General features: G+C 40.2%; 1 protein-coding gene across 1 annotated transcript in view; it reads right to left on the bottom strand.

The window, feature by feature from the left end:
• The window catches only part of LOC101860751 (solute carrier family 43 member 3), a 28570-nt gene extending 2973 nt beyond the window's left edge, over window positions 1–25597 (bottom strand). The window contains exons 1-8 of the mRNA XM_005102546.3: window positions 25323–25597; window positions 23987–24151; window positions 20155–20201; window positions 17060–17229; window positions 11660–11843; window positions 9289–9468; window positions 5451–5552; window positions 1646–1835 (exon numbers count right to left, since the gene is read on the bottom strand). Coding sequence (XP_005102603.1) covers window positions 1646–1835; window positions 5451–5552; window positions 9289–9468; window positions 11660–11843; window positions 17060–17229; window positions 20155–20201; window positions 23987–24151; window positions 25323–25570 — 1286 coding nt within the window. The 5' untranslated portion in view covers window positions 25571–25597. The remainder of the gene's footprint in view (window positions 1–1645; window positions 1836–5450; window positions 5553–9288; window positions 9469–11659; window positions 11844–17059; window positions 17230–20154; window positions 20202–23986; window positions 24152–25322) is intronic.
• Window positions 25598–25830: the final 233 nt, after the last annotated feature.

The raw sequence follows: 25830 nt of genomic DNA, 5'->3' as shown, positions 1-25830 counted from the left end.
TCTACATGCGCTGAAGACTTGCATTTGTCGGGGTATTTCAACATTTCAAACAACACCCTTCCCAAAGACACACAACCACCATTTCTACACACATATCAGATCTAAACATGCCTAAAATGACACAAAAAACCAGAAAGGCAATATCTTTTACAGTTTAAAAAAAATGATTTTTTGAAAATGTGCTATAATTTGTTGCTCGCCAAAAATTTTTAACGTTATGTCTTGTATAACAAAAAACCCGCAAAAAAACCCACCCAAAAATTAACCTTGTGTGTGCCTTTTATTGTGTTTTGTGTTTCAAAATGAAAAAAAAGTCTATACTAATGAATAGGCAGGTAATCAATATGGTAATCCATATGTATTTAGCTGTCCAATCCACTTCAGTGTGAAAAAAACAGGGCTCCAGACAAAGTGGAATTTTGCATTTGAAAGCCTAGTCTAGATCTAGAACACTTTCTATCAGAATCAGTGCTTTGATGCTCATTTACATTGAAATCGGGATCCCCAGGGTCTAAAATATCATGATCAGAATTTTCTGAACTGTCAAAGTCATCAAACACTTGAAAAATGTTTGCTTTTTTCGTGCTGCCAAATGGGTGGTTGGCAGGTGCTCTGGTGTGGTTTGCTCCTTCTTTCCTATAAACCAACTTTCGTCCTGATCTCTCCTTTTTTTGTGTTCGTTACTCTCTTGTAACACCTAATATTCAGCACTTATATGATCTTATTGTGTTGCAAGTGCCGTAAAACTCTTACTAAACCTAAACGTGCTGCCATTGTACTGACAAAGTGTTGCGAGAACAGACATGTCAGAAATACGAAAGTAGGGCCTCAGTGTGACTAACTTTCCTTCTGGGTCGATAACTCAAAAAGTCTCCTGCCAATTCTGGTGAAACTTCACACGAAACGAAACAAAGGTTGGCTGCACGATAAGAGATGGTTCATGCAGCGTTTGCACGCATACTTTGGCGAGGACAAAACGCGAAACTTGTGCTCCCAGGGGGTGCGTGAACCGCCTCTCGGGGAAACACTGGTGCTCGCAAATGCTGCGTGAACCGTCTCCAGTGAGTTAATCCTGCGCGGCGGCTTAAAGTGATTCTACGCCATCAAATCTCACCGTGATTGCAAGCCATCCTCCAAACTTTGTACAATTTTGCGGTTGCACCTGACGATTTGTCTCATAATTGATAGATCAACCAGATTTTTAACAATTTATCATTGCGTGTAACCAGGGCTTTAGACTCTCCCAGAAAAATAAATTGAAGTCTTAGACTCATTTGATGTCTATTTCTTCCTCCTTTTCTTCCTATTTAGTGTTTCACAGATATGTCTCAGCAGTTGCTGACAGTACAGTTTTTAACTCCCATAGCTGCTAATTATTGTCTAACTTACCAGGCCCATTGTCCTCCAAGGAAGCACTGCTGCCCTTCACCTTTCAGGCAGCTATACAGAATGCTTTTTTTTTTTAGATGGCTGCACTTCCATATTTATAAGAAACCAAAAAGGAAGACTTCAGGAAAGATCCGTCTTCAGCACACCAAATATCCATACCAGCTTATAGCAAAATCAGTCAACAAAACAAAATGTAAATTTCTTGATGTGCCTGTTCCTGCATTTCCTAATGTACAAGAAAAGGGCCAATACTCACATAGCATTGATAAAACCAGCACCCATGGTGTAGAGGAAGGAGCGGAACAGCACCAGCGCAACGAAGACAGCATACCAGGCATGCGGGTGTTCCACCAGGACCAGACCAGACATGATCAAACACAGCGTTGTTGTGATGGCCAATGGGATCACTGCAGGCATCAGAGTCCGACGCATCACGGATTCACTGTCTAAATACAAATACAGTCGAACCTGCCATGACGGTCACCTGTATAATATGGCCACCTGTACAAACTGCCACTTTCCATCCCCCCCCCTCCCCCCCTTGCATTTTTTCGATACAATTTAACTGTGTAAAACGGCCATCTGTCCAACGCAGCCACAGCCACTTATTTTATCAACCCATGGTCAAATTTACCAGCCTCAGGAGGCCAGGCGTGGTCATTCATTGCCCGATGCTTTGTTATAAATTTTGAATCGACCCTTCATGCTTTGGACGGGCCTTTATAATTCATTCACCTCTCGTTACTGTTAGTCTCTCCAATGAATGTCTACCCAAGTTGACCAAAGGGTAGGCTTAACAATAAGTTTTCAACTGCTGGTGAGGGAAACGTGATCCGTCATTACCTATAAACCCCGCCCACAACTCATGCACAAATCATGTGTGAGGTGACTGATCACTGTTTTGCTTACCTAATCTGCAACAAAGTAACAATGGACGTTGACAAGAACTTGCAATAGCAAGTTGCTCATTCTCCGAGAGGTGGCGGCCCATGTGTTTGTTTTACCATGGCACTTGCTCTTCATCATCTCACTTGCATAATATTTTGTTTATTTTACCCTTGCAAAAAATTAGTAACAAAAAGAAAGCTAACCACAAACAAACCAACAAAACAAAAAACCCTTCTTACATCACCCTCCCCCCTTTTTCAAAAGAAAACAAAAACACTTTAGAACTAGCCTTACGGCAGTCCTTATCCTGAGATCAGCCCCAGTTTGGACCTCAGAAACAATGATATGGCCACTTTTCTTCAAGACAATGGGTGGCCGTTTTACACAGTTTTGACTGTATACCAAAAAAAGGTAATTTCTTTAAAAATCTGATTATTTATAATATTATAAACTATACTTCATTATGACTCTTAAATTGCACAAAAATACTTACGTATTAATCTGAAAATGTATAGAAATCTACTTTACAATTAATCTGACACAACATGCAACAATATTTTGTGCTAACAATCTGACATGATGTAAAAATATGCTTTTTTAAATTTGAGTAAGATCCAACAATACTCTCTGCTATAATATACTTAGCGTCAATAAAAACCAGACACATTTTAATTGCGTGTTTCATGAAAAGTTGAAAACCCATTTAGCTGAAATTTTCAACATGTGATTGTGAACACTTGACGCTCCTGATCAGCCTGCATTTATGATCAGGTGCCCAGTAAATAAAGCTCAAGTCTTGTTTTGTTATAAACCGTGTTTTGTCATTTTTCTCGAACGTTTTTGGGTTTTTTAGTTTATTTTATGGATTTAACACATCTTTTATCTGTAGCCAAGAATAAAACGTTAAAAGTTTCATTTCAAAACATCTAATCTAAATATACAGTATGTTGCGTTTAACGAACTCTAAGAGCGCAATCAGGCAGTTGGTATACTGAGGGCCAATACGCCGGTAGCGAATATTGCAAGCACCTTCAATGTGACAAGAGACACGATATATCGACTAATGAATCGTTTGCAGACGTCTGGATCCGTGCAGGATGGTCCCCGGACGGGTCGTCCTAGAGCTACAACACCAGCCCATGACCGGTACATTCGGGTCTTGCACCTACGAGATCGCTTCCGGCTTGCTACCAAGACAGCCAGGGAGTGAAAGGGACGGAGAACCATAAGTGTGCCGACGCCTAAGACCTCAGCCGGTCACCTTGGACAGCTATGTACAGCACTTACAAACATATTATGGAACAACATTCCACAGCATCCCATACAAAGACTTTTGCGAAGCATGCGGCACAGGTGCACAGAAGTCGCCAATGCCCACGGCGGCTATACGCGGTATTAACTGTGACTTTTCATTTTAGGGCATACAAATAAAAGATCAAATTTCAGGAAACAAAGTTCATTTTTTAAAATTGTTTTATGGGTAATTGATTTGTAAAATGTTCAAACTTTCCTTATAGAGAGATTGTTTCTTGTTAAAATCAGTCTTTCAATACAAAAAACACTAAAAAAGGGTGTCTGGTTTTTTTTAAACGCCAAGTATAGAATGCTAAAATAACCCCGGCCTGGCACTTTGACTGTATTGCCATGAAAGATAGTACTCATCTAAAACTTAGTTACCAAAACTTTTTAAATACAGTCAAACCTTTTTAAGACAGCCACCCATTGTCAAGGACAAAAGTGGCCGTATAAGACAGGTGGCCGTCTTATGCAGGACTGATCAAGATAAAGAAAACAAATCATTCCCATTTGAGGCCCCAATCGAAAGTAGCCCCACTATGATGTCTTTGTTGGTGTGGTTGTTGTTGGTTTGTATTTCGTTTGTAATTTTTATTTTGTCGCTGATTTTGCACAAGGATGACAATAAAACGAATTGTATCAGACAAGGAAGACCGAATGCCATGTTAAAACAAACACATGGGTCGCCACCACTCAGAGAACGAGCGACACTTCTGCAACAAGTTCATGTTGACGTCCTTTGTTACTTCGTTACTGACTGGGTAAACAGTGACCACTCATCTCACTTACGATTCATGTGTATGAGTTCTGGGCGGAGCTTATGGGTTATGAGGGATTACACACTTTCTTCACCAGCAGCTGAAAATTGGTAGCTATTGTCAACAGTGGGAGGGGCCTACGCAACATGATCGGTTGGAGGGACTACCTAACAACAACGACAGGTGATTGAATTATGACGGCTCGCCCACAATGCCAGGGGCCAATGCACAATTTATGACAAAACGTAATGGAGTCACTAAGGGGACCGTCTTAGACAGGTATTATTGCTTAGTATGATAGGGGTTGTGTGTTAAATTATGGTGACCGCGACCGCGGCCGCGTTGGACAGGTGCCCGTTTTACACAGTTAAATTATATAGAAAAAACGCAAGGGGGGATGGAAAGTGACCGTTTGTACAGGTGGCCGTCTTATAGAGGTGGCCGTCAGGGCAGGTTCGACTGTACTTGATGAGATGAACATTGGCACAAAAAAACAAACGGCTGTTTTTATCATTCACTGTCCTTGCTAGAAATATTATGTGGATCTGTTTAATCATCACGATAATCAATATAAAACACAAAGCAAGAACCAAACCCCAAAGTGACCTTTTGATACTGACTGCTATCCTGGATGTGTCCTAATAAGTGTGTTAGCTAGGCTATCACATTCTCACAGTGCTATGTATTGAATCTGGACTTTTTCTAACATGAACACTGACATAACCTGTGTCAAAGTCTTATAGTTCTCTCAAACCATTTTTTGTCAACAAAAAGACTGTTCAATAATAAAAATGTCAAAGAAATTTAATGAAAGTTTACAGTTGAATGTTTAAGCTATAACACACTGACATACATAGATATAGATATGCAATTTTGCAAAAGCAGTACAGACTACAAACATGACAAGCTGTAACAAAATTGATTGTTGGACAACAACATCATGCAACACTGAAGACATTTGAGTTTTTCAAATCGAAAGTCGACCCACAGCATGCAAGTCAAAGTTGCATTATGAGCACATCACACTGGCAAACAGACATCCTCTCACACTAAGAGAAAGTTATGGAAATAAGAGGCGCACATTACCAAAACATTTTTTCAGTAATTTTCAGTACTTACTCTTGAAGAACCTGTTGTGGAAATCGTAGACAAATCCAGCAAACGGGGAGGCAAATATTCCGCACATAAGAATGTACATGGACACATTTGTGTAGTGGCTCACTGTGGCAGATTGAAAAAAACAAAAAAACATGTCAGTTCCTTGAGCTCATTTCAAAATTAAGAACAACGCAGCAGAAACAAAAACAGTCAGTTCGCTCTGACTTTCCACATAATACAACTGGCAACATTGATCTGCATGTGCACACAATCACCCCCGTTTGACTTTAAAACTTAAAAATCTAGTATGTCACAAAATCATGCTTTATCAAAAATAGAAATAAAACAACCCAGTGATGCTGGTCTGCTTGAGCACACAAACACTGCTGTCAACTTCAAGAACTTAGTGAGCAAAAAAATCTAACTTTATTGTAAATTGACCAACCTCAATTATGTTTGTACATTCATCGAGGATAAAGGTATTAATATCAACCTGAAATAGCAAGATTGGGGGCACTTTCCACTTAAATTCAGTCACGGAGTCAATTTGAACCTGGTTTGCATATAAAGTATTTCATTCATTAAAACATGCATCAATCACATCATAAGAGAAAGTTTATCATGGCTATGAAAGAATGTATAATTGCTATAGGAGAGTGTATCATTGCTATGGGAGAGTGTATCATTGTTATAGCTATATGGGTGAAATTGACATGGGAGTGTGCATCATCCCTAAGGTTTTATCACCAATTGTATCATCCCAATGGGAGAGAGTTTCATCGTTTTGGGAGACTGTAAAATTGCTTTACGAGTGTGTATCATTGCTAAGGGAGAGTTTATCATTGTTTAGGAAGATTGTTTTATCACCAATTTTATCATCACTATGGGAAAGCGTATCATTGCTATGGGAGTGTCTCATTGTCATGGGAGAAAGCATCATCACAATAAATGAGTGTGTCTCACTGTCATGGGAGAGTGTATCATCACAATGGAAGAGTTTTTTATCATCACAATGAGAGGGTATCATCACTATACAGAGTTGCCAGCAGGCTCTACCAAAAAAAGCCTGAAAAATTTTCAGTATAAAATTCTATGCACGGCGCGCAGCATTTCATTAAAACAGATAAGATATTACAATGAGTCAAAATATTTGATACATAGGCCTAGGCCAATTAGAAAAACCTAAATATTGATGTTTGTAATGATTGGGGGAAGGTCTTGGACTCGTTCTGTTATTTTATTCAGATTTTTTATACTATGTACCTATTTATTCAGTTTTAAAAAATAAATAAATAATGCCTAGCCCAGACCTGCCACTCTATCAAATCTAAAAATCAGGATTTTAGAGGAAAAAAATCAGGATCAGGTGAAAAATCGGGATCAACAGCAAATCAGTCATAAGGGGTACTGGGGATTGGGGGGGTGGGGTGGGGGTGTCCTGGTACCCTTTTATGAGGCAAGTATGCAAAAGAAAACTTTTGCAGGAATAAGTTCACGTTTGGGCCTCTAAATAGAGGGAAAACTGAAAGACAGCATTATTCAAGTCGGGAGTTGGATAGACTGGGGGAGCGCAGGTTGCAGTAAAGCTGAAACTCTCGTAGTCTTGAAAATAGCTGACACATAACTCGAATCATCCGTACAAAAAGCCCGCCTTTTCATACAGTAACAACGTTTGACTTCCATCGCATATACACTCAAGGCACCCCCCGGAAAAAAGATCGCGTCAAGGTTGTTCATTTCTTTCTTTCTTATTCCTTTACTTTGTCCTCAAACAATACAAGTATCACGGCACGCACTTTAAGCCCAAGTGTCAAAACAATACCCCCGCCGCCCCCCGGTCGTCCACACTCGATAAGTCCCGAAAAACACCTCGATCACTGTGAATGAACTTTGCTGACCCCGACAGCCGACGGTCCCCGACCTAGGCTTTCTCAGAAGGCCTAGTCCCCGACACATGCGCTACCGGAGATGTCTCCAGCGCTACTCACACATACGAGGTCATGTCACGTGATGAGAATGAGCGTTTGAACGTTCCATTGACAGGTCTTGATGACGGGCCCGACTAAGCAGAACTCAGACGAAGCTTGCTTTTAAAGCAACGGCAGAACAACGAATAGATTTTTCTTAGGCCCATGTCATAATTGTTACAGTAATCAGGACACCATCGGAGAATTCTGGGTTATAAAAGGGAAGGTAGATCTTGAGTGTATCCATGTCGGAATTCAAAATCGATACTACGTCGGTTTTAGTTGAAATAACGTGCGTGAGTCATCTACTAGATTCGGCATAGATGCTTTAGAAAGTAGCGTTCCAAGTTCCTGCCGATAAAATATCCAATCGGTGCTTCCAAGCAAAAGAGATTGCAGAACTTTTTATATTTTTTTCTAAGAATCGGACGCAACAGAAACAACGACAAAAAATCAGGATACTGGCGATCAAAATCGGGAAAATCGGGATTTGAGATTTGGGGGAAAAAATCGGGATATCCCGATTAAATCGGGATGAGTGGCAGGTCTGCTAGCCCCAACACAGGAGTTCAACGGCCCGTTGTGATCTTCCTTCAGGCCCAGCCAGTGTCGGATTACAATTTGTCGACTAGGAAGGAAATATTTTCTCGGCTCGACCGATCTGCGCCTGAAAAGCCGCAAGATTTTAAAAAGCTGGATTTGCGGCTTTAGCCGGTAATCTGGCAACCTGACTATAGAAGAGTGTATCATCACTATGGAGTGTACCATCACTATGGGAGAGTTTAATCATCACTATGGGAGAGTTTAATCATCACTATGGGAGAGTGTACCATCACTATGGGAGAGGTACCATTACAATGGGAGAGTTTAATCATCACTATGGGAGAGTGTACCATCACTATGGGAGAGTGTACCATCACTATGGGAGAGTGTACCATCACCATGGGAGGGGTACCATCACTATGGGAGAGTGTATCCTCACTATGGGAGAGTTTAATCATCACTATGGGAGAGTGTACCCTCACTATGGGAGAGTGTACCATCACTATGGGAGAGTTTAATAATCACTATGGGAGAGTGTACCATCACTATGGGAGAGTGTACCATCACTATGGGAGAGGTACCATCACTATGGGAGATGGAAGAGTGTACCATCACTATGGGAGAGTTAATCATCACTATGGGAGAGTTTGATCATCACTATGGGAGAGTGTACCATCACTATGGGAGAGGTACCATCACTATGGGAGAGTTTAATCATCACTATGGGAGAGTTTAATCATCACTATGGGAGAGTGTACCATCACTATGGGAGAGGTACCATCACTATGGGAGAGTTTAATCATCACTATGGGAGAGTGTACCATCACTATGGGAGAGTGTACCATTACTATGGGAGAGTTTAATCATCACTATGGGAAAGTGTACCATCACTATGGGAGAGTGTACCATCACAATGGGAGAGTTTAATCATCACAATGAGAGAGTTTAATCATCATTATGGGAGAGCGTACCATCACAATTATAGAGGGTACCATCACCATGGAAGAGCGTATCATCGTTAAGGGAGAGGGTATCATCACAATTAGAGAGGGTATCATTACTATGGGCGAGTCTATCATCGCTATGTGGGGTCTCATTGTCATGGGAGAGTGTATCATCACAATTAGACTGGGTATCATCACTATGGGAGAGTGTATCATCACAACGAGAGAGGGTATCATTACTATACGAGAGCATGTCATCAACTTCGGGATAAAGTATCATCGCTATGGGAGTATTGTTGCCATTAGAATGCCAAACCTCTACCGATAAATTTTTGCTGTTGACACTCTCAATGAGTCTGTTCTAAAGTTTTTTTTCTTTTCTCTCCTTATCTTGCAAGGACAGACCTGCGTCCTTGTCATTGTCCAGCAGGTCCTCAAGAGATTTATTCAGAGAGCCGAGCAGGAAGTAGAATCGCAGCTGCAAAATGGACAACCAGATGACATGAAGGATGTAAATCGGCGACACGATACAGCTCATGAGGCTTTGCCGCGGACCCTCCGGACTCTCTTCGGACGTTGCTTTGTCTGCACAAAACCAAACAAAACAAACTATAGTGATAAGACTATGCGGGTTGATGTAAAACAGAGAATACTTGATGGAGGGATCACAGTGCAGAATCTTTAAAACCACTACCTTAAAGGCGATGAGTATCCTAACATACACAGCTTGTTAAAAACTCTGAACTTAATTTTTTTTAAATATAAAGATCTTTTAAAAAAGAGCAGAAATAAAGAAATTCTGCACATCTCTGAGAAAATCTGAATCCTTTGAAGCTTGGAAAATCATCAAATAAAAGCTAAATAAAATGTTTAGTGAGGTGTATGCTGTTAATCTGCCAAAAAACCTTAAGAATGCTGGCCAATTTGTTGGATTTCTGGAAAAACAATCATTTGTGAGGCATCAGGGTGAAACACATTTCCATGTGAATTATATTGAAAAACGATTAAAAGCTCAAAATATACAATTTTTCAGTTGTCAAGAACTCTTTTGCTATTGATGTTACGAAGTTGGCGGCCATTTTCACGTTATTTTTACCGCTGAAACCTAAGTGAACTTACCTCTTTCAATCACAAATATCTTCGCTTCTGCTCAAGATAGATAGGTATTTTTTTCATCAAAAGCAAGATGAATGAACAAGATTTAAAATGATACCAATAACTCCACATGGACAGAAATTGACGAGTGCCCAATTCCACTGCGTCGTGACACATTTTTTAGCTGGCAAGGCAGAAAAGAGACACACAGAAATAACAGAAAGATAGCAAGGAGTGGGGTATTCAAGAAGAATCTTGATGCTAAAAGTGTGGACTGTGATATCATTCACATATAAAGCAAACAAATGGATCTTATATACTTGGAACACAAAGATAACAATATAGTTTACTGCTGCTCCTGGCTCCTTCTAAGGGTAGACCCACATTGGCGTCGGGCCAGACGATCAGAACGGACCTTTTTTTTTTTTCTATGCAAACGAATGAACGCCAGCAGAACAGTAACAACTGGTAATAAAAAACAGCAACACACTCACACTGAAACCGTACGCCCTGAACCAGACAGTTTAGGAATGAACATGTTCAATTGACGCCATCCGCCAGGTGAAAGGGGGATAACTTTCGTAGACCTTGCTTCTAAAAATTCTTTCCCCTTTCTCGCCACTCGCCACATATCTGTTTGTTTTTGTTTTGGTAAGTGTTTTACAGCGGTGCTCAGAACTGCCAAATGAGCACGTGGGTGGGACACATTAAACATTTTCAGTTTGGCAGGAAAAATTTTGAATTTTGCCTGGGTGGCGACGAAAGCAGAAAACAGAACATGGTTAGAGAGTAGGAAATGAGGTCAAAGAGTCTTGGAAAAGTTGTGGATAGAGATGGTGGAACTCTCCGAGGGATTCCCGCTTTTGATGTATGGGAGGGGACTCAAAATCCTCTTGATCTGTTGCGTCTTCGAAACCTTCTTCTTAACCACAACAAGAACAACTCTTTCTCCTCCTGCTATACACCATTTTGTACTATTTATTGATGTTTTCTGACCATCGGGTCCCGGTGGTGGTATGCGCAGCACAGCCGCCAAAAAAATCGGCGGGTTGGGTCTGACCGTCGGGCCAAACGCTGGAGTGGATCTAGCCTAACTGCTATCTTTCAGTTACATCCCTGACCACAGGGTAAGTAAGATTGAACATCCAGCCTTCTTGGATTAAGCTGAAAAAATCTAAGAGATCCACATGCAAGTTGTGCACTTTAAAGATCCCTTGGAATTCCTAAAATTAATAAGAGTAGGCTTCGGCTGCCACCGGGAAAACTTCAAATCTTAATTCCTACCAAAACTGAAAATTCTCACGTCAGTCGACATAGAATGTGGCTGCCTCATGGCAAAGAGCCTTACAAAGTAAGAAAAAAGGTAACGTGCGTAAAAATCAGTTGCACTGCAGGTTGAAGAACCAGCAGTCAACTACACCGGAGATCTAGCAGGGGAACACAAAGAAGAAGGATCTATTTCACATCAATTGTTCAAAGAGAGAACAAATAATAAACAATTTCTCTTATATTTCATTTGAACAAAGAGAGAGCGAATTGTAAATAATGTATCTTAAATGGAATAGAACAATAAATAGTCAATTATATCAAAGCTACAAAACATATTAAAATAACCAATCAAAGAGAAGAAGAAGACGTGTATTTGGGGACACATTTGTCCACAAAACAAGATCCCACATACCGGAAGTGAGTTCAACAGCAACTTCTCCATCATAAGCCACGTCTGCTGTTCTCTTTGCTGGGAGGGTTGGCTTGACGATGAACTTTTTCGGCAGGAAGAAAAAGGTGCTCACCAGTGTCAACAAATGAGACACAGCAAGGATTATGTAAGACATCTGTCGACTGATGCCGTTTTCGTAACCCAACTGAAATACATAGACATACAACTTTAGCCATACAGATTGAAAATCCACATCTGAAACATTGCATGCATGGGGACTTTTATAGTAAAGAGGTAAGTCTTTGCTTGCATCTGTTCCTGTGTGTGCAATAGAAGTGCCAAGTAATCTGCAAAGTCAAGATCATCCAACTGTGTACACGTATGCCATTTCTGTGCCCTCTAGTGCTTTCCTTTGTCAACCAACTGACCTCTGAGGTGAAAATAAAAGGTAGCAATAAATACCTCTACCTCACATTAGTCTTGATGTCAAAGCTGTCAGTGAGCTGGCCATCATGTACAACTAGGCAACTTGTCCCTTCATACATGCTCTTGATGAAGTTCACCAACTTTAGCAGGATTCCGTGATGTCCCTGTATCTTCCACAGTGTTGGTTGCCTGGTATATGCTGTCAAAGGCCTTCTCAGAGTCAAGGAAGTTCAACCAACTGCGAGTTCGACCCCACTGACTTTTCCAATATGATCATGATCATTGCGTGGCAATCTGGTAGATGGCTCACATCTTGGATTCATTGCAGTCTTGACTTGTTCCAGAATGATTCTGTTGAAGACCTTACCTCCTTACCTGGTATTGAGAGTAGAGTAATTCCTCTGTAGTTGCTGCGGTTGATGAGATCCCCTTTTTTGGAAGCTTTAGGTGTCCATCTTTCCAATCTTTAGGAACTTATCCACGTTCCAGATCCTGGTGAACAAAAGGAAAAGGAGGTCTGCCATCACATTGGCAACCGTTTTTATGGCCCGGGGTGGAATCTGATCGGGACCAGCTGCTTTGCCTCTGCTAAGAGAGGTAGTGGCATCAAGAATCTCTTGTTTTGAAAGAACATCACAGCAGATTGGTGAGTCCTTTCTAGGTGACAGGATGTTTTGCAGATTACTTGGTGGTGGTCTGTTCAGGAGGCTGTTGAAATGCTCTACCCATCATTTTGACAAAGCTTCCTTTCCAAAAATAGTTTTCCCTTCTTGGTCTTAATTAGTACTTCTGATTTCCTATATTTTCCAGCAAGAGTCTGGTCTGGTAAAGGATTCTCATGTGCCCTTCTATCACTGCTTCCTCTGTCCTCTCAGCCAGACTCATTGTCTTTTCTTAGTGAGCTCTTGACATCTTTAGAATAGCTGTCATCCTGTCCTGTTCAAGTGCATCTGCTTTTGATCTCTTTATTCGACTTGCATTTATCTCTGCCTTCAATTGTCTTCTATTCCCAGTCAAATCCAGGGAGTGTTGGTCAATCCATTCCTTCTGCCTCCATTTCTTCTCACAAAATATTTCATGACTTGTTGAAGTAGACTTTTTAAAACTTGGCCAAGGTGCATTCACTTCCATGTTCTCTCCACCAAGTTCGACAAAAGATTGAAATCTTCTTCTTCAACTGCAGCTGAAACGCCTCTTTCTTGTGTCCATCTACGGGGCTCACTTGGAACTTCATTCTCTTGGTTCCTGTTCTGATTACACACTTTTTAAGGTGAATCTTGAGTTTTCCAAGCAGCAGATGATGATCCAATCCAGTGTCTGCCCCTATTTGTACTACGACATCTTGCAGAGAACAGCTGAACCGAGAAGATACAAAAATGATCTATATGGTTCTCAGTCATTCCATCTCCAAGCAGCTTTGTGGATCCTCTTGAGGGGAAAAACAGAGCCTCCAATGACAAATCATTCGTTAGTCCCACGCCAAGTTCTTCCACAAAGACCTCACAATAGGTACCACAAACCCCCGCCTCTGCGCAGTTGTAAGCGTGTAGGAAGCTCGAAATTTGGTCATTTTTAATCAACCATAACTCTTCTAATTTGACAACAATCTTCACCCCTTTTCGAACTAAGTCAGTTCAACTATTGTTTTTAGCTAAAATCAAACTATTGAGGACGGCACGGAACGAGATATTGTATAGTAAGCTATCTAAAAAGGTCACCGAAATGCACGGAAATGCGTTTTTCGCATCCATTTTCATGCCGGCCGCGGAGACAAAAATTTAGGGTGCTTCATAAAAAGCCTTCGCGCTACGCGCCTATAACTGCTATCGTCATGAAACAAAAAGTGCAAGAACGAGCTTTGAACAAGCTTTCACCCGGTACCAAGCGCTTGTTGCTAAAGTTAGTTGTTGACCCAGAAATATCGGGAGTTTTGGAACCTATTTTTAGAATGGAAATCTCCAAGTCTGACCATTGATTGGTCGAAAGAACCCTGGACTACTCAAAAGTAGAACATGTCAAGGGAATCGTGTGCAAAAATGACTACGATTGGTCTGGCAGTCGTTTAGCGCCGCTTGTTTTTGTAAACACACCTTGATTCAGCAATGGCGAAGAATTATTTACGTGCACTACCTATTTTCGTTACGCTCTATTCACGTACATAAGTGTCATAAGTGCATATCAAGGGCTGCATTGTGCTTCCAATCATGGATAGGGATATTCTGGAGATGTGCGGAAATTGATTTTGTTAATTAGATTGTTACAGTGTTACATAGTTCTTCATAAAGTCATCAACCTTTGCCTGACCTAGATCTAGTTAGGGCTTGAAGCCGAGATCGCAAACATGCGAACGGGTGGTCTCATTCAGAGCATCCTGTAATTAATTCAGTACCCAGTATTGTTGTAAATCTGATTTGGATAGAAAGATAAGAAGCTTAAATTTCTTGAAAATATGGTGAAATCTAAACCAACTTGTTTTTAGTCATTAAAAATTGGTGCTATTTTCTGGTCACGTGACCATTTCATTCTATCGATGATTCCGTAATGGTGACCTCTTTTTAAAGATCATAACAAGCTTGATGAACTCGTCTGGGAAGGGGGTGCAGCTGGCATTTGTTCATTGATGAATGAATATATTCTCTTGAATATCACGAATATCTGACAAAGTCATTGATAACTAAATCATTTAATTGTTTTCTTTTAGCCAATATATCTAGTTAGACTCATGAAACAAGTACCGGCACCAATTGAATTATTTTTTTATACAACTTTTTAGAGGCTGGTTTACTGCTGAAAATGGACTCTCCTACTCGAGAGCTTCATTCATAATAATTCGTGATTATCAAATAAGTCGGTACCTTTAGAATTGCTAGATCTATTCCTGAATAGACCCAATTTTTTTAGATAATGAGCCATGGGGAATTTGAACTTTGTTGCAGATCTAACTTTTGTCTCCTCCACCCTCTCCCCAATTGTCCTGGCCCTTGATTTGAAAATGGGCTCTGCCCGTGCAGGAGCTTCTGCCCAATTATATATTTTTGGGGAAAAATCATCGTTTTGAAACGAAAGGGGGCTGTGCCCAGGCGGGAGCTTCTGCCCAATTATATATTTTTGAAAAAATTTTTTGGGGAGATTCTTTCCAATTAAAAAAAAAAATTAAAATTGAGGAGTTTTTGTGTGTGTTTGTGTATCTGATCTGTCATTGTTGAATATTTACTTTATTAATGCCTCATTTTATCACAGATTTGATTGCAGAAATGGATTCCTGGCCCAAAAACACAGAAGCATAGAGCTTTGGAGCGTCTTTCTTGTTGTTCTATAGAAGTTATAGATGATTTTGTTGAAATTATGCTGAATAATTTCTTATTTTATCTCTTATCTAACCTCATATAATTGTAATGCTTCATGTTATCACAGAAATGATAACAGAAATGGATTCCTGGTCCAAAAGTACATTGGCATGGAAAGTTTCAGATATTTACCATGATTTTTGGTGATTTTATTCTGAAAAGTGTTCAGGCCATGTGTACCGTGTTGTGATTTTGTTTATAATGCAAAATTGGCAGATTTCTCATTTTTTTGGTTCCATAACTGATTCAATTTAAGTGCCAGAACTCTGAAAAAAATTGGGCTATGAATTTGCATTACTGTGAATATGTTCTGTAAACTTCATTTCTTTTCAGCAATAACTTTCCATTTTATTGATGTCTGAAATCAGTCTTTTTAGCATTTTTGAATTAACATTATGCATCAAGGAGTAATTTTTTTCCAATTTTAAGTCTTTGTATTGCCTTTATTTAAACTCTGATTGTCCTCATCTTGGTATTTTGCATAGTTTATACTGGCACCTGTAGAAACAAATAATAATACACACTTTATGTACCTCAATAAATTTTCTGTGAACTCACAAAATCGCACTTTTTAACATGATTTTAAAGTTGCCCAAAATTTACGACGTCCACAAATTTCAAACACCTGTCATTTTTCAATTTATTGTCCGATTTCTATAATTCAAACACCAAAGTTCATGGTTTGCATAGTTCTTTATGATGCAACAAACATATGTTTGATCAAAGCACTTGTAGTTTGTCCATGGCCTTCTAAAGCAGGCTGTAAAAAGCATCCTTGTCTTCATCCAAAGCATCATTTGTCGGAGTGTAGAACTGAACTATATTCATGTTGATGCTCTTGCTCCTAGTGGTGAATGAAGGAAAGAAGATCCTCTCCCCGTGCAGTTGCCATGCTCTTGGTGATTTCTGGGCTTACTCACTCTATATGACTGCAGCTCCTTCCGCACGGTACCTGTCTTCCCTGCCAGAATATAAAATTCGTTCCCCTGAGCTGAGCTGCTTCTGTCCAGACTACATCCAGTGGGTTTTGATAACTTCTAGTATGTGCAGTCTGTATCTCCTTATCTCTTGTGACACTTGAGCATTCTTTCCTATTGCACATATGGTGCGAACATTCCACAACACAATCCGGAGAGACTTGCTCAATGGAAAAAGTTTCAGGTCAGAAGAGTCCTTTCAGCTTTGTCCACTGTCCTTCATTGGTCTGTCTCCCAAGATTATGACGTGTTTGTTTGTGCTTCTTTAACTTTTTAACTTTTTAACAGGGTTGGGTGGTTGACCTTCTGCCAACTGGCAAATTTCGAGAGACCAGAACTAAGCACTTTTATTCACCTCTTATGACACGCAGCATCACTACAGGTGTTATTCTTTGCTCCCAAAACTTTGGGACCCCCACCTGCAGGGGCGAGCTCAGAGTACAGTGGTGTAGATCCAGCTGTCCAAATGAAGGAGCCAGGTGCGGTAGGCGAGAGGGTTAAGAATGAAAACTTTCATTCAGAGCAAAAATAACAGCAATGATGATGGACCATATTTACACAATACATTGCTCCTGGGACATCCACGCAGTTTACAGTAAAGATTTCATGAAAAACATTTTATTCATTGATGGTATCAATAGGGTAAAAGAAACAAAAACCTGTTCACTTACCTTAACCATGAGCTGTACCCCGGACGAAGCATCAAACCCACCACACAACAGTCCGACTATAAGCGAGCCCTGGTCTTGGAACAGGACAGACACCTGCGTGTTCGTCATCAGGTACGTGATTCCCCCCGAGCCGATGAGGGAGAGGCCAGGAAAGATAAGCCACGGCACGTCTATGGAATACAAAGTCAGCATTTGAACATGTGAGTGAATGAAGGAACGACATTTCTGACACACCTCTGCCTTCTGTTTTTTTTCCATATAACATTTGACAAAACCAGCACTAAATATTGATATTTCAAATGCAGGGCTGCCTACCTCAAAGTTCCCATTTCAGACAGATTCAGGGTCATTTTCAGGTAGATTGGCCCAAAATCAGGTAGTACAAAAACAAAGAAGAAGAAAAAAGATGATCGTTGCCCCATCGAACGCGCTTGCTTTCCGTGATATTGGGTAATTATATTTTTAAAACTTGTTTGTGCATGCACATGTGCGTGTGTGTGTGTCTGTGTGAGCATGTTGCCATGCTCTCGCATGTGCCTATTATGTGCGTGGGGGAGGAAGGGGGTGTATGGGTGTGCACAAGTTACGATGAACAGTGTGTATGAAATGAGGCGAGGTTGTTTTGTTTTTCAAAATCATTTTATGGACTATCGTTCAAGGCACTTATCATTCAGTATTGAATCTGGAATTGAGTGCAGGGTGATTGCCAAACTGACTTCAAAACCCCTAGCCCATACCAATAGAAACTAAATTAAAACATAATTTTCCCGACTCTAGCATAGGACACTGATAAGTCCTTCGTGACTTATGTATGACAGACAATTAATTTTAACTAGTTTTACCCTAAAAATACAAAATGAATCCTGATCTGGGCCCGAGGAGAGGCAAGAAGAACATCAACAGCCAAAACCAAGTTTGGTTTCAGCAATCACGGATTTTAGAAAGCATGCAAGACAAAACTTATTTATAAAACCTTTATAGTTAGGCTCACGGAGGAGAAAAAAGTTAAAATAAAAGAGAGCGTGTAACGACAGAGCCGCAGCTGGAAGGACTGTGAGAGTGTGGGATGTAGTGATGCTGAAAACCTGGCAATCAGTGAATCACTGCATCATGGACTAAGTATTGCTTTTTTTCAAACTGCTAAATCACAGTACCAGTATTTAATCAGCAACAAGCCATCATGACGCATATGCATCCAACAGAGAGCTTTCCGAGGGTTGAAAATGGCATTTCCTCATTGCCACTATTCAATTTGTCATTACTGACAAATCCGGGAACACCAACCTTGAAGATATAATCATCAAGCTTGTGCTCTAATGTTCCCTCATTTACGCACTCGATTGTCGAATGTCAAAACCACTTCCACTTATCGTTTTTATTTTAGCATCAGTTTCTTGCACCGCGGCCTTTTCCTGCTGCCGTAGACTTTATTGCATCAAACGCCTCCCCTAAATTCCGACGGCGTGCAACACTCCTACTTAGAAAGAACTTTGATTAGCCTTTCCCCAACAACCACAGGCCGGTACCTTACTCATGCCGTACTCATAAACTCTCACAGGTTCACTGACGGTCACGATGACGGGCCTGACAATCTAGAAATTGAAGGACGCGTGTTTTCTTTTTCTCCCTTTTTTTGGTCATTATAGCGACATCAGTGAGAATATCGATTTAAATTTTATGGCGAAACTGCGTTTTTTACGAACAAACTGCAGTTTACAAATTTTTATTAACTGTAAATCTAACGTCAACGAACTATCATCGGACAATTCTGAGCGGTAGCGAAAGTAGATTTTGATTTTCCCAAAGGACTCTCAGTGTTACACCTACACTTCCACTTGCCGCCATAGCCGCTCATTCGCGCAAAACGTACTCTCGGACTGGGGAAAGCCGAACGTAATATCACAAACGCGACCAGTAAAATATGAACTCCGAAGGCTTTTCAGATTTGGTTTCGAGGACTTACTGCATTTTGCGATTATTTTTTTTCAGATTCTCGCATAATAAATTCCCGCAGTCCCCTTGCGTAGAATCCTTATTTGGTACTGACCAATTCTCTAGACCAAGACAAATTTTAGAATGTTTTGCTTCGATACCGATTTTCGTTCTATATTCACAATTCTGTTTTCTGGATAAATGAATTAAATGCACAGATTTTCCAGCCGCAGCAAAACACTGAAGATAGACAGAAAGAAAGACTGAATGAAAAGAAGGAAGAAGATCATCTATCGTGAGTAGACAGATTTCAGCCGACATGCACGTGAAAAACTATTGCCGACTGAACGGCACAGATAGACAATGGTCGAGTGTACGAAATGCGCAGTCTGGCAGTTTCTAAATCAACTTATTGCAGAGAGTTGCTGTAAATATTTGACAAGTTACGGAGGCAAGTGCTGATCTTTCTCTCTCTCTCTCTCTCTCTCTCTCTCTCTCTCTCTCTCACTCAACGCATGGAGTTGATATGATGATGTGGCAAGTACAGAACTTTCGGAATGCACGGATTTCCATAAAAACAAAAAAGAATGGAAGCACTGCAGAATGGGTTTTTTTTCCTTTTTATTCTCTCGGCACCCATCGTTAATCCGGTAGTTTTAACACCTTATCAGTATGGCGGTAGAACAGGCCCAAAATCGGTATCTACCGGAAAAATCGGTAGATTTAGGCAGCCCTGCAAATGCATCCAACCTGGCAGTTCTTTCACTTAATATTAGCAAGCTTACTGAGCGGTGCACATGTATTCTGGTATTGAAATGGAGCTCTAAAGATCAGTTAACATGAGGCTTCTATCACTGGAAAGGTTATTACAGGCACATACAAAAATGTGTTTCTTTTTTTATAAAAACATATACTGTTATGCGATATGAATAATTCTAATAAGGAAAATCACTAAAATCTTAATAAATTCTAGCAAAGCATACTAAATGTTCACAAAAATTGAATTTTCCTGGTGGCAATTTTGGGGCATCACTGCAGACTGCTGATGATTGAAAAAACTCTTCCCTCCCCTCACAAAAACCACTTCATTGTCAATGAAAACGTATCCTTTAAGATGGCATTTATGCAATACAATGAATTAGTTCAAGACCTTTAAGGCTCACCATTTGTGGTGAAGGCAATCATCAGAGCACCGGAGATGAACAGAATCCTGTATTGGAAAACGACAAGTAAAAACCTTTTAATAGAAGTGATGTTTACAATCATTATTACTATTACAATAATAATAATAATATTATTATAATTATTACTCTCTTGGGGCACTCAAACTTAACCATCCGGTTTGATTCTAGAGTTAGGCAAGCATGTTTTGGTGGAAGAATTGCTTTGTTCTCTGGTTTTTCCACATTTTGATCCATGGTTATGTGTGATGGAGTACCTAGTCTTCTAAGATAAGATTGATAAACTGTGGAGATTATGAGTCAGAGGAAGGCAGGCTCACATATAAGAGAGATAAAAATCTAATCTCTGTTTACCTTCTGAAAGTGAGTTAATTTAGAATTATGTGAAATCAGCTTTTGGGAGCCAGAAAAGTGAGGGGACATTGCCTTCAATTGAAAAAACAGGAAAGGTTCCTAAAAGTTTGTTACCCTGTTGGCTGAACGAGTGAGTTACTCTGAGATCTAGAACACCCACTTCATAGTGGCTCTTGGGGCTTGACAATAACAATTTTTTTTTAAAGAAGAAAAAAATTCAACAACAAACACAATGATTCACAATGTAGCAATACCACAGCCCTTTTAAAGATGGGTACCACTAACCTATAAACAACACAGGTACAAAGATAAAAAATCCAGAAGTAAAATGTTTTTTACTTTTTCCCAAATCGGTCCATAAATTTTAAAAAGTTATGGCTGTGTACATGTAGGAAATTGTGGGTATTTTGGAGAAAATTCCTATAGAGGTACAGTGGAATCCTGTTATAACGAGAGGGAGGGGACTGGTGCAAAATGTCTGTTATAGAAGGATTCTTGCTATAAGAGATCCAGCAATAAATTCACCGGAAATAATAAAGTAGGCCTAATCTATGAGTTTGGTGTTTTGTTTATTTCTTTTTGTTATCTCCCCTGATTATGACTGTTTCAACATGACCTCTAGGTCTTCCTTGATCAAAAAACGAATCAGGTTTCTTTCTCTAGCGCTAGCTATGTTGACAGCTCGGCGTTGGTGATCAGAAAGAAAGGACTCTGGGCTAACTCACCGCTTTTTTTCCCCCAACCCCACCACACCCCGTGGAGCATTCGGTCACACATTCACTCCATCCATCATATTGCTGCGACCTCTCCAACCCCGCATCGGAGAAGTAAGAGGCATGGTAGGCCTACATAATCTATACTAGGCCTAGGCTGGCCTATCACGTGATGCGTTCTGCTTGTCTGTGCATGCCACACCCTCCCTACTCAGTCGCTCCAGCCTTCATTATTGACACACATGGGCTCTCCCATTCTTTGTTTCGCTAGATCACCAACAAGGTTTTCAACTGGCTAGGTTTTACATTATGTATAATTAGCCTATGCACTGTGCACAGCAGCAGCAATATTCCACGATAACTGACTCGCATGTTTGTCTGATTGCGCTATTGCAGTATGTTATTTACAAAGATAAAGAGAGAAAAAACCCCGGTGTTTTAGAATAGTGTCTTTATAACAGACTTCTCGTTATTTCAGGACTCGTTATAAGTGGACTCAACTGTATAAGGAAGGGCAAACGCAATCAGAAAATTGAAAATCCATAACTTTCACATTTATAAATGAAATGACCTGAAAATTGGTGAGTTTATGTATTTTGGGGCAACAAAATAGAAAATGGAAGAATTAAAGTTGTAATCTCAATAAATTGTTAATTATATGCAAATAAATAATGAAATATATGCAAAACTATAAAAAAAAACACACAAATATATGGCTTAATAATAGACATATATGTCCCTTTTGTTACATGTAGATGTATACAAATGTGTGTTTGCAAAGAGACGAATTAGAAAATGTGACAAATAAGGCTTTAAATGTTGGATTATGCACTCGTTTGAATATATGCACATAATTAATTAACCAAATTGTAACCAAACAGCTCAGAGAGTGGGAAAGTAACAAGTTAATAAATAATATCAAGCTCAGGTTCTTAAAAAAAAACTTATAAATGAAACTACAATAAATGCAAATAACTCCGAAACTCTGTTTAACTCCGAAACTCTGTTTCTCCGATTTCATTATTTTGACGAGCGTCTGATTTTAACACATTGCCTCACATATTTTCTTTCATATCCGTTAACAGGAAGTCTATTCTATTATTTTGAAAAAGCGGATCGACCGAAAATTTCATGTCTTTTCATTACTGGATATGAATAGATAGCGAGCCACTCGAGCCATATTTTGTAGCTCTCTGTCCAGCGAAGCCACGTCCCCAAGCCGTTAACTCACTTCAGACGGGTCACACAACAGTTGCGTGACCCCCGCCGCGACGGGTCTCACAAGCCCTGCGTGACCAACTTTGGAATTTTTTTTTCGCTCTACAAATCACGCACGGATCGCGAGACCCGCCTCGTACCCTTGTTTGGCCAAGCCTGAGCTACTTAGACTTCGTTTCGTATCTCTGGGGCCGGTAGTTTTTAAGTTATTGAAGGTGAAGGACAGTAACCCCAACTGGGGTTGAACAGACCGGAACTCGCGCTTTGTTTTTTTCTATACAGCTGACAGTAATCCGACAGTCGCGTCGTAGTAACGGTCGAAGAAGTCGCATGAACAAGAATCACATAATTTCGCCGTTTTCTATACTTCTGTGCGTTTTACTGGTTCTAGTGTCTCAGAATATGATGTGTCTAATAGTTAGGATCCTGGATATGTACCCGAACACGGCCAGAGTTGTAGTTCTAGAGCTAGATCTAGCACTAGTACCGGTGTTGTTTTTCGCGCAACGAAATCACAACGTCGTGCCGTACATCTGTCTCATGTAATTCAGTGTATGGGTCTGAATCAATGCACAGACCAGCTTTTACATTTTCACCAAACACTCGCACATGTATACAAATCAAACCAGAACACTTTGAACTTTTATTTTTGTTGTTGCAGTGAATTTCATTCTACTTGTCACGTCTCTGGAAATTTTTCCGAAAATCAAATTCATGCCAATTTTTTAAAAATCATACAAATTAATGTATTAGACCTAGACAACTTTAGTTTTTTGTATTAGATTAAGCTTGAATGTTACTTTACTGTGTCAAAAAATTATTACAATAGGGTAATTCTGAGAGTTGTGGTGATTTATTGAAATACCCCCAAAAACGCCAGTCTTCAACGCTTGTGACTGGTGAAAGGGCAAGAGAGTTAAGACACGGAAATCCGTGGAAGCTAGATCCATCTTTCTTCTCATTGGTTGCCAAATTTGGGGACATTTGGTTAATATTTAGAATGGTTCCGCACCTTCCGAATAAGGAGAGTCAGAAAATCACGGTGCCATTCGGCAGATTTCAGTCTCGCTACCGACCAATCCTCTTTCTACAATAATATCTCAGCTGTCGCTGAACATATCGAAAAAACTTTCTCTTCAGTGAATGCCTCAATTTCTCCCGCATGTATTGATGTTTGATACATGGTGGAATCAGGCGCTCGTCAATTTTTGGACATGTGGAGTTATTGGTATCATCTGAAAGCCGTTTATTCGCCTTGCATCCAGTGAAATAAATATTCATTTATCTTGGATAGAACTCAAGATATTTGCGATTGAAGGACAATGTTATAATAAGCAAATTCTTGGGGTTACCCGTGGCTCGGGCGAGTCTACCGCATTTTCGCACTGCCGGCGCGGGGCGTGTGACACACATGCATACTGGCCCATTCAACATACAACTATGCATTCAAATACTTATGCACCTGTTATCAGACGAAACAACACATCATACACAAAAAGACAATCAGTGTGGCTGCTGATCACACTTACATAGCTAGTATTCTTGTGATCCTTGTGCCGAACTTGAAATTGATCTGTCCCATTATGAAGCAGCCGACACAGAACATAGCACTGGCAATTGTGAACACCAATGCCAGTTTGTTATCTCTTGCATCACAACCATCACTTGGGGACTTTCCTTCTACAGAGACAGGCCTAGGAGAGAAGCCATTAAAAAAACATCGTAAAAACTTTTGATATATATATTTAGAATATATATATATACAGTAGTCTCCGCCTAAGATCCCACCGCTTACGATCCCGGTTCGCTTAAGATCCCGTTGTTTTAGGAAAACAGAATTTTTACTATACAAAAGTCACCCCTAAGATCCCGCTCTGATGGTCTACATTCGGCTAAGATCCCGCATTTCAGATCATAATTTGCTAAACAAAAACCAGGGCGGGCACAGCCGATCAACCAAGAGTGAAAAGTTGAGATCAATAAACTGTCCGTCGCGTCAAAGATCAGCCACTATCGTGAATGTGATCACATACACGTTGTAAAACTCGATGAAGCGATACAATCTATACGTTCTTATACTAACTCATGATAGGATAATAAGTGAAAATGGCACGCCTCATGCCACTATGCACCGTGATAGGTCATCAAGGTTAACCACTCTTTGCTCGCCATATGCCATAAACCCACCAAGGGGGCACGTCAGTTCATTGTAGAGTGGAAGGAGACCATTTTACCGATTGTGAGCCTTAACATGGGTCACCATAGATTCTTTCCTGGGTTCGTCGGTTAAGATCCCGGTTCGCCTAAGATCCCGCATTTCCTTGCTCCCGAGCATCGGGATCTTAGGCGGAGACTACTGTATATGTATATGTCTACTGATGGCCTAAAGTACAAACCATTTTATAAGTCTGGAAACATACTGCAGTTGAACCTACTTTAAAGACCACCTGTCCAAGACAATTAACAGTACAAGTGATCACCTCCCACTTTGCCCCTTGCATTTTTTTCAAAATTGTAATGACACTATCCAAGGGGGAAATTGAGTCTACTGAGTATATCTGCCCGACCGCTGGGATATTGTACCACATTCAGCCTGGGTTACCTCATAACAGTAAGAAATTCCTTTTAATGTGGAATGCACCAACTGCACACAATAGGGAGTGGACATATTTTAAAAAGTATGGACTTTTCTTGTTATGCTAATTGCTGTTATATTTATAGTGGTAGTACTAAACTAGTTGTAGTAGTGTTAAACTGCTTTCACTCTTACAAAAATTGCTTTAAATTTTAAATACGACAACAGGTACAAGTAAAACACAGCGAATATTACTCATAAACAAGAACAACACAGTACAAACAACTCACGCTGGAGAGTCTATAACAACTGAAGCATTTCCCAGTCCGGGCCCGACACTGTACGGCGTGACCTCTGACACATTCAGAACAGCAGATCCATTTGTGGGGGTGTTATCACAGAGGTCGAGGTACAAACCCTCGTCCTTCAGAATATACACCAGTGAGCCCCAACCATACAGCAGACCACCAAAGCCAAGGCATTCCAAGAAGGCCCAAACAGCATACAGATAGCGCAGTTTGGGGTTTCCAGGTCTCATGTTCAAGAGAGGATCACCTTCACTACCCTGTTCATGAAATAAACAATGAAAAGTAAAGTTTCTAGTTTAATAACCCTCTTTTTGTGGGGGTTTGGCGGGTGCCCTGGTGTGGTTTGCTCCTTCTTTTCTATAATATCTATTGTCCTTATCTCCCCTCCTTGTTGTTTTGTGTTTGTTAAGTGTACTCTCTTGTAACAACTCTAATCTTCGGCCCTAATAGTGACTTAATACTAATTATGTAGCAAGAACCGTAAAACTCA

This window comes from Aplysia californica, unplaced genomic scaffold, assembly GCF_000002075.1.
Source record: "Aplysia californica isolate F4 #8 unplaced genomic scaffold, AplCal3.0 scaffold00330, whole genome shotgun sequence".
NCBI classification, from domain to species: domain Eukaryota; kingdom Metazoa; phylum Mollusca; class Gastropoda; order Aplysiida; family Aplysiidae; genus Aplysia; species Aplysia californica.
The sequence above is the reverse complement of the archived record's forward strand: the minus strand, read 5'-3'. Positions and strand labels throughout refer to the sequence as shown.